At 44.9% G+C, this 13,491-nt stretch overlaps 1 protein-coding gene across 2 annotated transcripts; it reads left to right on the plus strand.

Moving 5' to 3' along the window:
- Positions 1 to 2,176: 2,176 nt before the first annotated feature.
- LOC144115022 (oligosaccharyltransferase complex subunit ostc-A) lies at positions 2,177 to 5,985 on the plus strand. 2 transcript variants are annotated; one of them, XM_077649145.1, is made up of 4 exons: positions 2,177 to 2,364; positions 2,463 to 2,536; positions 2,891 to 2,962; positions 5,778 to 5,985. In XM_077649145.1, the coding sequence occupies exons 1-4, from the start codon at positions 2,226 to 2,228 to the stop codon at positions 5,901 to 5,903; spliced, it is 411 nt and encodes a 136-aa protein (XP_077505271.1). In that variant the 5' UTR covers positions 2,177 to 2,225; the 3' UTR covers positions 5,904 to 5,985. The 2 variants fall into 2 exon arrangements, with proteins under 2 accessions (XP_077505271.1, XP_077505270.1); XM_077649144.1 differs by having other exon boundaries at positions 2,179 to 2,364; positions 2,891 to 3,108.
- The last annotated feature ends 7,506 nt before the right edge of the window (positions 5,986 to 13,491 follow it).

Here is a 13,491-nt window from a genome sequence, read left to right on the forward strand (position 1 = left end):
GGTTGGTTGGTGACGGGAGCAGCGCAGCACGAGACAAAGAGAGAGGCCGGACACGACGCTGAATAACAACCAGATTTTTAATTCACGTTCGGAATATATACATCTCGCTCGTATAAGAAGAAAGAAGCATGAAAAACGCATAAGGTGTACACGGGGTGAAATATTAAGACATCGCACGCAGATAATCAATTTCTATTTCACGAAGCGCTATTGAAGGTATGCCGACGCATACTTCGCTCTTTGGTCGGATGCTGAAGGCTTCTTCAATCTCCCTGGTCCCTTGATCAAAATATGACGGGATGACCATTGTGTTGATAAGCTGTGGAGCGCATTCAGGCTCTCTCAATGTTTTGCTAGATCACTGCTGATGGCGCCTTAAATTTAGGGATCTTTTGTGCTCTCGAAGCCGTTTATTCAAACAGCCGTTTATTAAAACTGATCCGGAGTTCCCGGGTTCGAACCCGACCGCGGCGGCTGCGTTTTTATGGAGGCAAAACGCTAAGGCGCCCGTGTGCTAGCTGTGCGATGTCAGTGCACGTTAAAGATCCCCAGGTGGTCGAAATTATTCCGGAGCCCTCCACTACGGCCCCTCTTTCTTCCTTCACTCCCTCCTTTATCCCTTCCCTTGCGGCGCGGTTCAGGTGTCCACGATATATGAGACAGATACTGCGCCATTTCCTCCCCCCCCCCAAAAAAAAACAATTATTATTAACAGCGCCCTGTTTGGCCAATGTAGGTGCGTCCGCATGACAGAGGTATTTCATAAACCCCGCTTTTCACACATTTCACATGTTTTTTTCCGGTGTTTCTTTCTTGCATTGATTTTTTCTTTGCTCGCTGTTGACTTTGGCGCGCAGGCTTCTTAACTTGTTGGGTGCTGACATGAGCACTTTTACACCAGCTCTTGCTCCTGTATACCTTTTTGAGACTGTGGGAAATGCCATTAATGTAATTAATCACAAGAAACATGCAGCGCAGCTAGGCTGCCCTCCAAGATCTGCTTCACCCGATCAAAACATCTCTTGCAATGCTCCGCAGCAAGATTATAACAGACGCGCGCTTCGCAAAGTTCTAAGAACATTAGATATGAGGGTTGTGCCCCCTGCGGGCCAGCGACTCCCCAGGCAAGTTACCGCGACGTCTCAGCTTCTATTCATTGAGCGCCATATGCAGTCCTCCTTTGCCACGGGTCACCTGGCTACAGCTGAGCTCAGGTAATTCCGGACTTCATCCTGTCCTTATTCTATCTCATGGACTATTTTCCCTTTTTGCTTGCCCGAAGTAATTTTCTTGCCATTGGCAACAGTACAATATATAGAACCATGCATCATGCAGTGTGAATACTTATTTTGCGGCATTTCTAGCCACTTAAAGCACTTGCTGCAATACGGATGTTTCGATAAGGTTCCTATTGTTGTAAACCATTCAAAGGTTACTGGTTATGCAGCAGACAAAAGGTCCTAACGGCATGATAGAACGGGCACGCTTTTAGATTTCGAAATCGAAACTGATGATCCTCTTTCAGTAATATGTGGAAGTCGGCTTAGACTTTTTAAGCATTTGGCGCACGTTGAGACATTGCAAACATGTTTTTTTTCGTTAGCAAGCTAAAATTTGTTGCTCAAATTTTGAAAAAAGGATGAAACAGCATATTCTAGCGCTGCGCATCACAGTCTCCCAGCCATTGAAACCGAAATTGAGGGTGATCTTTAGCGCCGCCTAGCGACCAGTCTGCGCAATGTCGAGGCGATCTCGGGCCCATTGAAATCGAGGAGACGCTTCAGGCATGTTCTTCAGGAGGCATTGACCAGAGAAACGTAGCTCTTTCCAGCGTTTTTTTTCTGGGATTAAGCAAAATTATCTTTAATGTTTGCGTTCTCATAACAGTGAATTTCCAATTTTTTTTAAAGGGTAAACAACAAGGGGTTATTTTGCTTATTTGTCTGAAAAAAAAGAATACTGGGAAGGGCTGGACTTTTTTTGTTATGAGCAGTTGCATTATTATTATTTTAATGAAAACCGTCGCCTTCTTTGGTCTGCTGTACAACGTTTACAAACTTTACTGCTTTACCGAATTAACCATGATTAAGCCCCTTGACCTTTGTAAAGCGCCACGTACTGCTCTAACACAAACAACATCCGTTAGTACATTTCTCCTGGCATTTACTCTACCAGTGACATCACTTCCGCAAGCATCTGCCGGCGAAACTGTTTTCGTGTACACGATGGAGTTTTTGTACGGTCTCCCTTTTTACGTACTTGAAGTCCCAAATCTAAAACTGAAGCGGCCGACATGGTTCCATCAACCATCTCCAATGGTTGTTTACTCGCTGGTGCTATTCTCCTATTTTCTAGTTTGCGGAGGTGGGCGCCTTGGTTTCTCGAGTGTCAGATAAGGCTGCAACGTGCAACGTGTTACCGCTGCTAAAACGACTTCTTGTTGCTCCTGTTTGCTCTTGCAGGTATAATATATGACGTTATTGTGGAGCCCCCAAGCATTGGATCCACTGTGGATGAACATGGACACAGCAAACCCGTGAGCATTGACGCATTTGTCGATACTGAACCTGGCTGTGTAGGGAGCCAAGAAGAGTGCATTTGATGCTAGGAACAAGAACCGAGTCTACATTTTTTTTTTATGGCACTCAGAAAATTTGCTAAACTTGCTGCGCGTGATCAGTGTAAGTGGATGTCTACGGTAATCAGGCGCAGTCTCTCGAAATTCAAGTAATTTTCATGACTTCTGTATAAGAGTAGGTGAAGCCAGATTCGCCAAGCTGCGACCCCCCCTTTTTTTCTATTGCCACTATAGTGACAACTGCGCGACATAGTGTCTTGTTTACTTGGTATGCAGACTGAATGAGAATGGTGCATTGTTTCGATTTCTTAGGTGGCCTTCATGCCGTATCGAGTCAATGGCCAGTACATCATGGAGGGCCTGGCGTCAAGCTTTCTCTTCACTGTGGGTGGTCTTGGTTTCGTCATCCTTGATCGAACACACAACCCCAGCACGCCGAGACTGAATCGCATCCTTTTGATCAGCACGGGTTTCATCTGCATACTGGTGTCCTTCATCACTTGTTACGTCTTCATGCGCATCAAGCTTCCGTAAGGCGGCACTCGCACTGTCTTGCTCTGAAGTGAAAGTTGTGCAAAGATAACATCCTAGTGAATGTACATAATTGTTAATTTGGGTTTGAAAATTCTGCAGTTGAGGCTCTAGTGTGGCAGTGGTAAAACAAACCTGTGCAGAGCAAAAGAAAAATTTTAAATCTGGTACTGCATTTCAGAGACAGTGCTTGTGCTCATGCAAAGCTGCAAAGACGAAGTGACAGAGGCGCTGCAGCACTCGAGATAAGCCTGTTGAGATCTGCACTGACATAGTTGCAGTAGCTTTTCAGAATAATGACCACCCTCATCTTCTAGACAGGCTATTGAAAATATCGTTTTTCAAGTTCCGAGTTCCCTGTGCATTTGATGGTTTCGAAGGCTGCATTAGCAAAATTTACACTCTTATGTTGTTAGTAATTTATACTTTCTTTTAATGGCCTTTAAGATATTATTTTGTATTTACTTGAAGATGAACTGACAGCACAAGATGTTTTTAAATCTGAAACACTTTGGGCTCCTTGGTGATGCTTGTCGATTGGCATGTTAAGCACAGATAGAAAACATGACTGGGCTGCATGTTGTGTCTGTTGCCATGGGGTCCTTGTGCTGTTGAACTTTGATACCAATCTGTGCTTCTTGGCAGCATATTTAAATCAGTTCTGGAATTCTGGAATGATTGTAAGTGGTGGCATAAATTTTGAGTTGTAGTAATGAAGTCAAAGGAAGAAAATAGCAATGCTACTTTTGTTCAGTCATCACTTTTGCAGCATCACTGTGCAATTATTTTTGCTTATACTACAGCCCAACCGCTTTCTTTGTTGGTGTTTTAAGTTTCATATTACTTGCTTAGTGGTAAACGTGCTTATGTTTCATTACATTTTTTTTGCCCATTTATTGAAAATTCACAAAAACTACTCAAGGTGTGCTGCAATTGTTGTAAACTGTGTAAACCCAACATTCTTTAGATAATGGGCCTTGTTGTGCACATAGGGAATGGACAGTTTGTTTCTGTTCCCTTGTGCACTTGACCTTGCCATTTTTTGTGTGATTAACCTTCATGCTCAAGATATTTGTTCATAGGCACTAGTCATGACAGATTAGGGAAAGCTTGACAACACCTGCCACGATGGAATGTGCACAAGACTTTTCAAGAGTGGATAGGAAGTAGGAGAGGGCTACGGCTGTTTTTACCAATGTTTTGCTTTGCAGGTTATCAGGGAAGTTTAAATGTGCACAGAAAACCACAATAACTGAACAAGAAGAAAAAAAAAAAATGGAGGGGACACTTCAGTTCTGCCTTAGGGTATGACGCGATAGCATAATGGGTTAATTCCCATATATGTAGAAGGTCATTCTCTACTTTACATTCATAGATCCCTGGGAATCCTCATACCACTCCTGGCGCAGCGGTGCAGTGGTTGAGCGATGCGTCACTGCCCTGCGATCGCAGGTGCTCCCAGCGGTGGGCCTTGTGCGGCCCAGGTTGCTCTTCCCGAGCAACCAATCATTAAATTAACTAATATTTATTTTAACCAATCAGGAGAGCGCGTTAAATGTGTTCCTCCATGCCTAGTCGTCTGCGTGTCGTCTGCTCGTGGCATACACAGATATGGTTAGAGAGGAGTATAAACCGACACTGTCTACGTACCATAAGTACGCTTACGTATGCTGAATGAAAGCATTTTGCGGGAAGTTACGCCATTTGTCACATTCGCACCTTTAGTTCAGCGTATGCAAACGGAGACTCAATGATAAGCACAGCCCAGTGGCACCATCTGGTTGTTAAAATGAGAAGCATTTTTGTAAACAAACCGGCGCTTCTCTTTAGGACTATAAGCAGTAGAATCGTAACTATAAATAAAAAATAAATAAAATTTGTCGCTCATACGTTTTGTTACAGGCGAGATAAGATGAAGCGAAAGTTTGGTGCCACATTTATGGCCAGTGAACATACTGAAAACAGCAGTAAGAACAGTCTGAGGCGAGGGCCCGCTTTGAAGGGCGCCGCCATTTTGGAAACAATGTTTTAAAGTACATAAGAGTCGTGCATGCTAAACTCGCGAAATAGCGTATGTAACGCGAGCGTACGTTATGGTGCGCATTGAAATGGCGTTTGGCACATGCACACTTTAAAGAATACGATCCAATGTGCCCGTATGCTTATTTTATGCTGGCACTACTTTCCACAGCATCAGAACATGGCTTGTGCACACATTGCAGCTTTGGTAGTGCTGCGAGGAACTACTGGGATGGAGTATAGGTTGCTCTCTGGGGACCGCCTAAAATGCTAGTGATTTTTTGCTCATAACGATGACAACGCTGACACCGGATTTTTTGGAGAACAGGGCACTCTTGATCTTTGTGAACTAAAATTCTCTCTCTTTACCATTTGTGGTTAACCTATCCTCTAAGATAGAAGTGCAGGCTGATTGGTTCGTCATGACTGTGGTGCAGAGCACAAAGGGACAGGGACGAAGGAGATAATGACTGAGCACGTCTCCGTTGCACTGTGTATCAAAGCCATGACTTGTCTTGTTGGTGCTTAATTTGTCTCCGATAGTACATGTGGAGGGAGCTAAGTATGTCAGTAATTCCTTGTTAGTGTTTCAAGTTATGTTGCTGTAGTGTGTAGTATTAACATTTACCTGTGCTTGCTTCACTTGCAGTGGATACTTGCATGCCTGATTCTGCATCTGCCTGCCAAGTGCATCCAGGACCATTGGAAGGCGTCTTCTTCAAGAGCAATCAAATTTTCGTTGTTTAAGTGCATTGCTGTCTGTCATAGCATTTGACCATTTTGTAATAAATTCTTGTGCAGGCTAGAAACTGTATGAGTTCGTACACAAAGGTGGATTAAAACAAGTTTTTGGGCTAGTTGGTGATTTTCTTGATTGATGACAGCAGCGAAGAAACACGCAAACATACGAGCACTGCAAATGACATTCGAATGACAGCATTCCTCTGTGTGTTTGTGTGTTTCTTCGCTTGTGTTTGTGCTCCTTCGCTGCCGTTATGAATCAACAGAGGGATGCACACTGCAACTAACTATATGATATGGCATGTGGGGTTAACATCTTAGTGCTGCGCATTTGCTACGAGAGATGCTGTTGCCACGGTCAGTGTGTAGCAGCATTCTTAGTATATAGCTTGAGAGCATTCAGAAGCTGCTCACCCACCATTACAGTGTGACCTACTTTGAATCATGTCATTCAGCCAGAATGCTTATAGAGGTGTTTTTTTTTTGCTTGCGCCCAAAGATCTCTAGTTTTACATTACCAAGTTTGACATGGTAAGCATTTGTTTCACCTCCATAGTGCTCATACATGCTGTGTGGTGCCATGTTTTATGCATTGAGAGGAAGCCAAGTGAAGCACAAACCTCAATTTTGTCATGACAGTGTATACGTGGTAACCTGTGGTAACCTTTAATGGTGCTGTTACTTCTCAGGTGCCAGTGCCACCCCTTTAGCAGGATGTTTGGACTGCGGAATCTAGTACTAATCGGTATGCTAACAGCAATATTTTCATATGTGAACTGCCATAAGCTTCTACAAATTAATAATTGCAACATATTGCTCCTTAGAATTTTCCTTTATTGTCAAAGACCATATCATACCACCATACCATATAATTCTGTGTAATCAGGATACAAATGAGCACCAGGGAAACCACTCAAGGCTATGCGTCGAATTTCCTTTGGACTACATATAGACCCATACATCTAGATCGAAGATTCGTTAGCACGGAGCGCACTGTTTGAAATCTTACTTCCCCTCAGCTTGGCGTAGCTGGTGTTCTTGCCGAGGCCAGCAATCCAGTGTCTTTTTTACATGTAGGAAGGTGTTATGTCACATACCATAGCATCACTGACGAGCAAGCCAGACAACTGGATTTCGTATGTGCAGGAAATGTGCGAGACCATTGCAATAAAGAACCACTTCTTGCTGTACCATTGTCCAAGCAACAAAGTATTTGTGCCTTAAGGGGGATGTGGCTTTTGGAGGTGAAATTTTATTTTCAATATTTCACTATTTCAATATTATATATCACCATGAGAAGTGACATTTAGCACGCTTATTGGAAAATGCACTGAATGAATAAACACAAATTTTTACTCGTATATCTTCAGTACTAGTTTTGACAAATTACATGCTCTGTTGCTGTACCAAACTTGCAGAGAGCCTGGTGTGACAACAAAACACTGTAGGAGCCACACGGCAGAGGAAAAAGATATGGTCGAAAGTGGCTTTAGGGTGGTGGCAGAGTGTACAGGAGGGGTTTGTGTGGGCTTGGTGATAGCGCGAGTGTAATAAGGGGAGGGTAAGGTGCGTGTTTAGAGCCGCCTCCAAAGTGTCTGGAGATAATTGTCAAGGGAGGGATGGGGTGCGGGGTACAGCCGACGCTTGGCTTTGCAGGCCTGCGTCAGTTTACTGAATGAATGCATGCGTTCCTGTGAGAACACTAGACCAGAGGTTGCTGGTGCCCGGTTCGGAGAACCTCGGGCTAAAAAGCGTTGGCAGCCTCGTTTCTGGGATTCCTGGAGTGGGCAGGCGCCCATATGAGCTCCATGTGGCGGGGCGGGTGTGCGGCGAGAGAGTTGTTAGTGGCTATTTATTAATAAAATAACAATGGAAGGAAAAGATGTTGCTAGCCGCGGCATCTGCCATCGGAACCTGAGCCGCGGCTAGCGGGAATAAAAGGAGAGTTCAGTATGCGAAATGCAGGGACGTGAACTTTCCCGCAAGTAAAATTTGGTATGGCAGTTTTAGAGTCTGACAGTATATACCGGGCCTCCGTGCGCGTGATGGCAAGGGCAATGGCGGCCTCTTCAGCCTCCTCCGAAGTGGCAGTAGAGGGTATGTGAAGGGTGGCAATCGGTTGGAGGGAGGGGTTCGTGATGGCTGCAACCTCGCCTGTGCATGCGGCATCCCACACGGCGTACGGTTCCGTGCCATAGTGTTTGTGGAGCGGCTGTGCGCGAGCTCTGCGGCGGGGTTCGTGCTAGGTGGGGTGCATGTTTTTGGGGAGTGGTTTAATAACTACTTCGTGGTGAATGTGGCGGGGGACCTGGAGCTGTGTGGGATCCGTGTCTGGCATGTGGATACCGAGTGTGTGTAGGATGTGTCTGCTGGTGGTGGTTCTCGCGAGACATATATATTGTCTGTCGGTGGGCCTCGATAAGCTCCCCTATCATGTTGTGTAGGCCTAGTTGGAGGAGTTTTTCGGTTGAGGTATTTAGGGGTAGGTGTAGTACTGTCTTAAATGCTGTCCAGCTAATGGCATCCAGGGTGGAGATTTCTCCACCCCGGAGTTTTAGGTAGGGAAGCGTGAAGGTGTTCTTACTTTGTAGATATATCCAAAAATGGAAACTAGTGAAGTGTGGTTAAGATGGACAGCAATAATTCAGATATACTGGACACAGTGTACAAAAAAAATGATAAAATAAAAAAATTAAAGGAATGTCAGTTGCCTTTCTATTCTGATGACAGCAAAACCTCAATAATTCGAACTATTTATTCGAAAGCCCGGATGATTCAAAGAACTTCTGCTCTCCCACAATTTCTAATGTAAATTTTAACTGAATAATTCGAAACGGCGGCCTACCCCAGCCTGGTAAATTCGAAGATTTGGGGTGATGTGCGGGAATGCCCGGTCACGCTTTCCCCGCGAACCCGGTGAGGAGATGGTCCATTGGAGCTGCAAAGCGATGCCGCAGAACCATACCGGTTAAAGCCCAAAAGTCATTAAGGGCTTCAATGTCGGTACGTAACTGATAGGCGAAACGCCCCAGTTCCCCATACTTTCAGAACAAAGAACGCCCAGGATACGGCTCGCGGGCCGCCGAAGAGCACGCCTGCAGAGGGGAAGACATGCTTGTGCAAAGCAGCACAGGATACCGGTATATACTTGAGAGATTTAGCATAACACGATCCGCTTCCACGAGCCGGTTCCTCGAGGTGCCAGCTGCGCTTGCGCAGATCTCCCTGCCACTGCACAGGCGCAGCTGGGTTTTCTTGGAAACTGATCATGGTAGCGGATTGCGCGCTATGTTAAATCTGTACTTTGAATTAGCACAGCCTGTACCGCACCGTCAGTGTGCATACGCAGATTGCCCGTGGGCGCCAGATGCCCAACTGTGGGCACACCTGCCGCGTGGGGACCATCTACTCATGTGCATCGGTGTGCGGTATGTGCTATGCTAAGTCTCTAATGTCACTCGCTCTCGGCACTTTGTCAAGCCTGATTCAAGCGGAGGCGCTGGCATTGAAGCCACCCCTGTCCTGCGACACTACGTACCATGGGCATGACGGGTTGACTGTGCGTGTACGCCGGATTGGGCAGATATGGAATGCCGCGGCTGAACATCTCCGACTACTTCAAGTGATCGCGAAGTTCGTACAGTAAAGGTAGCTCGTTCTCTCAACAAACAGTCAGCCCAGCAAAAAAAGGCTACGGCTAGTTCATGCAGAGACAGTGCCGACTGCAGGGTGTCATCTGCTCACAAGGTGTACTGAGAGGACATACCTACAAGCTATACCTACAAGAAATAGGTGCTTTGTAAAATTAAAACAGCGTGGTAGCATGAACGGTGAGCAGTGTGCCTTGAAGAAAACGCAAACTAACGAAAGATGGTCAACGCGTGTGTGTGGCGGCGAAAACAGGTCGGGCAAGCGAGGAGAAGATGGTGGAAGAAACTTGTTGCCAGGTAGAAAGGAGAGAGGGAGGGGGAGAGGTTCAGGGCTCAGAACTTTGGGCCATCGAAGAACTGCCACAAAGGTGAACAAAGGAGATAAAAAACGAGGTTGGACAGCAGTGGCGAGATAGAGAAGAAAATGAAAAGGGGAAAAAAAAAAAAGACATGAGACAGAATGAACGAAAAGAAAATAGCGAAAAACCATATCGAAGGTTGACAGGGAAAAGGAGAGAGCCATTGTAGCAAGGGGATAAAAATTCCAGATATCAGACTTGTATTTCGAAGGATGTTCATTTGAAGGTTAATTATTAGAGGAAACACTAATACAGCTGTTTGTGAATAACGAAGTATTGACCAGGATGAAGAACTGTGGCGTCGACGTACACAATTTCACTGACATTCTCACTCCGTTCTACTCCAGAGTTCGGTGCGAGGAGTATAACAACAACAACAACAAAAAAAGTTGTTTGCATTGGCTCATGTCTCGCGGCAATAATTGTACAATGGCGTACTTTTAATCTGTCACATGACAGGAAATTGCAGTGCGTAGTGTAGTTAACAGGCCATTACGAGAGTTTGGCCATGCAACATGCATGCCACATGTTCGGGCATGTAGATGACTATTCAATTCAAGTTAAAAGGAAGCCCTGTCCTGGAAGAACGTCTGGAAATAACTTAGTTCTCCACTCTATCTGGCTTCATGGCGACTACCAAAATTGCAGTGAACAGCAAGGTCCATTTGTTTAGATGATTCATTCTCTTTAAATCCACACTATATCTACTGCAGGTGCGCCCCTTGTTCAAAAAAAAAGGATTTTGTTGATGATCACTGCAGCGAGAAGCAATTCTCCCTGATGGATACCTGATGCCATCCAACACAAAAAAAGCTCAAAATCTCATGCGGACAGATTATTGAGCAACCAGGTTACCCATTTTGAGGATCCTCTTATATTCTATACTGTATAGTGGCAAGACGTGAACAATATTCGGAATCATGACAGGAGCTGACACTAATGAGCATGTTTACAATCGTGGAGAATGTGAATTCAGGAAGAACATGAAGTATAATTTTAATATGCCCACCTGTACGCTCACGGTCTTTCTCATAAGCTCGGAAAATTGTGAAATATTTGGGCAGCGAGGTTTTTGCAGCAGGAAATAGAAAAGGACCAATTTTTATGAATCCAGTGCACTTTAAGTACCTGAATTAAATAGTACACAGTACCATTTCAATGGCATATATGTTGTGTACGACTACATGGAAAACCTAATATTTTGAAAAAGGGCAGGTGTACGAATAAACTGCACTGAGACCAAGCAAAAAAAAAAAAGAATTAACCACTGCGAAGTAATTTGGCGCCATAATGCATTTTAGGCAAGGTGTATTCGTAAGTTTCTTTAGTATACTGTATTAGCTAAATGTTACAGGGACCGCTTGACTAGGCACATCCTTGAAGCTCTTGAAGAAAACAGTTGTTTTGTTGATGTTCCATTTGCATACTGACCTCTCTCAAGCCCAAGTCCAATAAACTTGGTTGCACGCTTTGTAGTTCTGTGTTTGTCCTTCTCTTTTCTCAACTATGCTTTTTTGCCCTCTTCTTTTTTGCTTCATTCCTTTCCTTTTGCTATTATTTGTCTACCCTTTTGTTCACCGTTGTGGTAGTTTTTCTAATGGGCCACAGCTCCGAGCCCTCAGACCTCTCCCCCTATATCCCTTCTACCTAGCGACAGGTTTTTTCCCGTTTACTCCCACTTGTCCAACCTCTCCATTTTCGTTGCCACCCATACGCGCAGACTGTTTTTTATGTTTTGAGTCTACTTCGAGGTGCATTGCTTGCCGTTCATGTCGTCAGGTGCCGTTTTAATTTTCAAAAGCATCTGTTTCTCATTCAGATTTCCTTGGCTAGTAAGCATGCCCTTTAAGTATACCTTAGGAACAGACTGCATGGTGCAGTCGGTGCTGTTTATACGAGAACGAACAGGATTTTCCCTGCTGAGCTGGCTACAGAAAGGGCTATGCATTGTATGTTTGCCTTGTTAGAGAGGGTAGCGCAGCTTGAGAAAACTATACGCAGTAAGCATGGTCTACAGCATTCTCATCATGACAAGCAAAAGAACAGACTCGCAAAACTGGCAACCATGACCACCTGCAGCATTGTGCATCGGAGCAAAGCGACGGCGGCGAGACAGCCAACCGCTCTCAGACTGCATGCAGCGCCACCGCTGCTTGCTAGTCTGCCATCAACAGACTAGCAAGTATTTCTAAAGAGCCTACTGACAGTCTAACGCTCTGCATTAATGGCAATGCAGCTTGTGGCGAGGCTTTGCAAAGCAGTGATGCCTCCACACATTTCGTGCATTAATGCTTTGAACAAGGCTGATAAAATATGAGTGGCTCATAAAACAGTAGTACCGACATGAAATGGGCACTACAAAAGTACAGTAGAACCCAGCTAGAATATATGGCAAAGTGAAACTGCGGTCCAATTTCACCTCCCATAGACTGTACATTTATTTCCCGTTATCATAAAGATTTTTTTTTTTTTTCAAATAAGACGGCTATAGTGAAAAGGGTTTGGCCAAGGCGACCTACCTCCCGCGGAATGGTTGCAACGCGGCACGCGCGAGGCCGATATTCGGAGGTAAATGCATACCAAACACGATAAAACGGCGCTCTTTGAGATAGCTTCACCACCAAGCTCGAAAGCTGTGAGGAGAAGCCAACTTCTCATAGTCCCTGGGGCCGTGAGGCAAAGCGCGCGGCACGCACGGAAAAAGTAAAGGGGGCTATGAACGCGGAGAGGAGGAGAAGCGGGCCGCTGAAAAAGGAAAGACAGCAAAAATGCAGTGAAGAAGAAAGGGACGAACATTCACAGCACGGCAGCGCGAAGCGCAGGGAAGCAGTGGCAAGAAACGAGGAGGCGTGGCAGCACTGTGTGACTGGCACCGCCGTGCCTACACTGTGTTGCGCATATAACTATTGCCTCTTACATGAGTCTGAGGCTGCGAAAAATGACGCCATATTCACGCTAAACTCTTGTTTTCACATGAAATCAAACTCTCATTATATTATATTCGTAGCCGCACTGTATTTGTGCAAATGCGGTACTTCTCAAGACGAACAAAATAGAAAATGTGATAACATGAAACGTGATAACTCAAGATAAATAGTTATCACATAAAGGGTCAATAAGAGCAGGATGGAAGGTATTTGTGAGAGTTTCTATCATAAACGAAAGCTGTGAAGCCAATGAATTACCAGAGAGGATCCTCAGAGCCATGCCATCACCAACTGATATAGTAAAGACCCTAATATAGTAAAGATTTTTGCTGGTCCAAGTCACTTTACTACAGAGGAATTCTACTGTAATACCTATGCCATGAGCCATGACCCATCAGCTATGCTCTGCTTTCTGAGCAACATGATGGGGATTACAGACAAGCCTTGTACAGTACGTTGGCATATCATAAGAGTTTCAGATGCTTGGTGGAGGAAGAGCGCGCTGAGCCAATGATGCATTAGTTGCAAAATAGTTACAGGTTTCGTCCACTGGAATGCATGGTAGCAAACTTGCAGATGTTGGCATTCGTTGAGGAAGCTTGTTGGTTTCTGCTTGCTGGTTCCACAAAGATGAATTGCTATAGCCTGCATTGCAGCAAGTGTAAAGCACCCTTGAACACAAACCA

The sequence above is a fragment of the Amblyomma americanum genome, chromosome 1 (genome assembly GCF_052857255.1).
Source record: "Amblyomma americanum isolate KBUSLIRL-KWMA chromosome 1, ASM5285725v1, whole genome shotgun sequence".
In the NCBI taxonomy this organism is placed as follows: Eukaryota; Metazoa; Arthropoda; class Arachnida; order Ixodida; family Ixodidae; genus Amblyomma; species Amblyomma americanum.

Coding starts and splice junctions, on each gene's coding strand:
- LOC144115022 (XM_077649144.1), top strand. CDS start 2,226: ATGGAGTTTTTGTACGGTCTCCCTTTTTACGTACTTGAAGTCCCAAAT. Junction 2,365..2,462: donor CTATTTTCTAGTTTGCGGAG/GTGGGCGCCTTG, acceptor TTGCTCTTGCAG/GTATAATATATGACGTTATT. Junction 2,537..2,890: donor AACATGGACACAGCAAACCC/GTGAGCATTGAC, acceptor TCGATTTCTTAG/GTGGCCTTCATGCCGTATCG.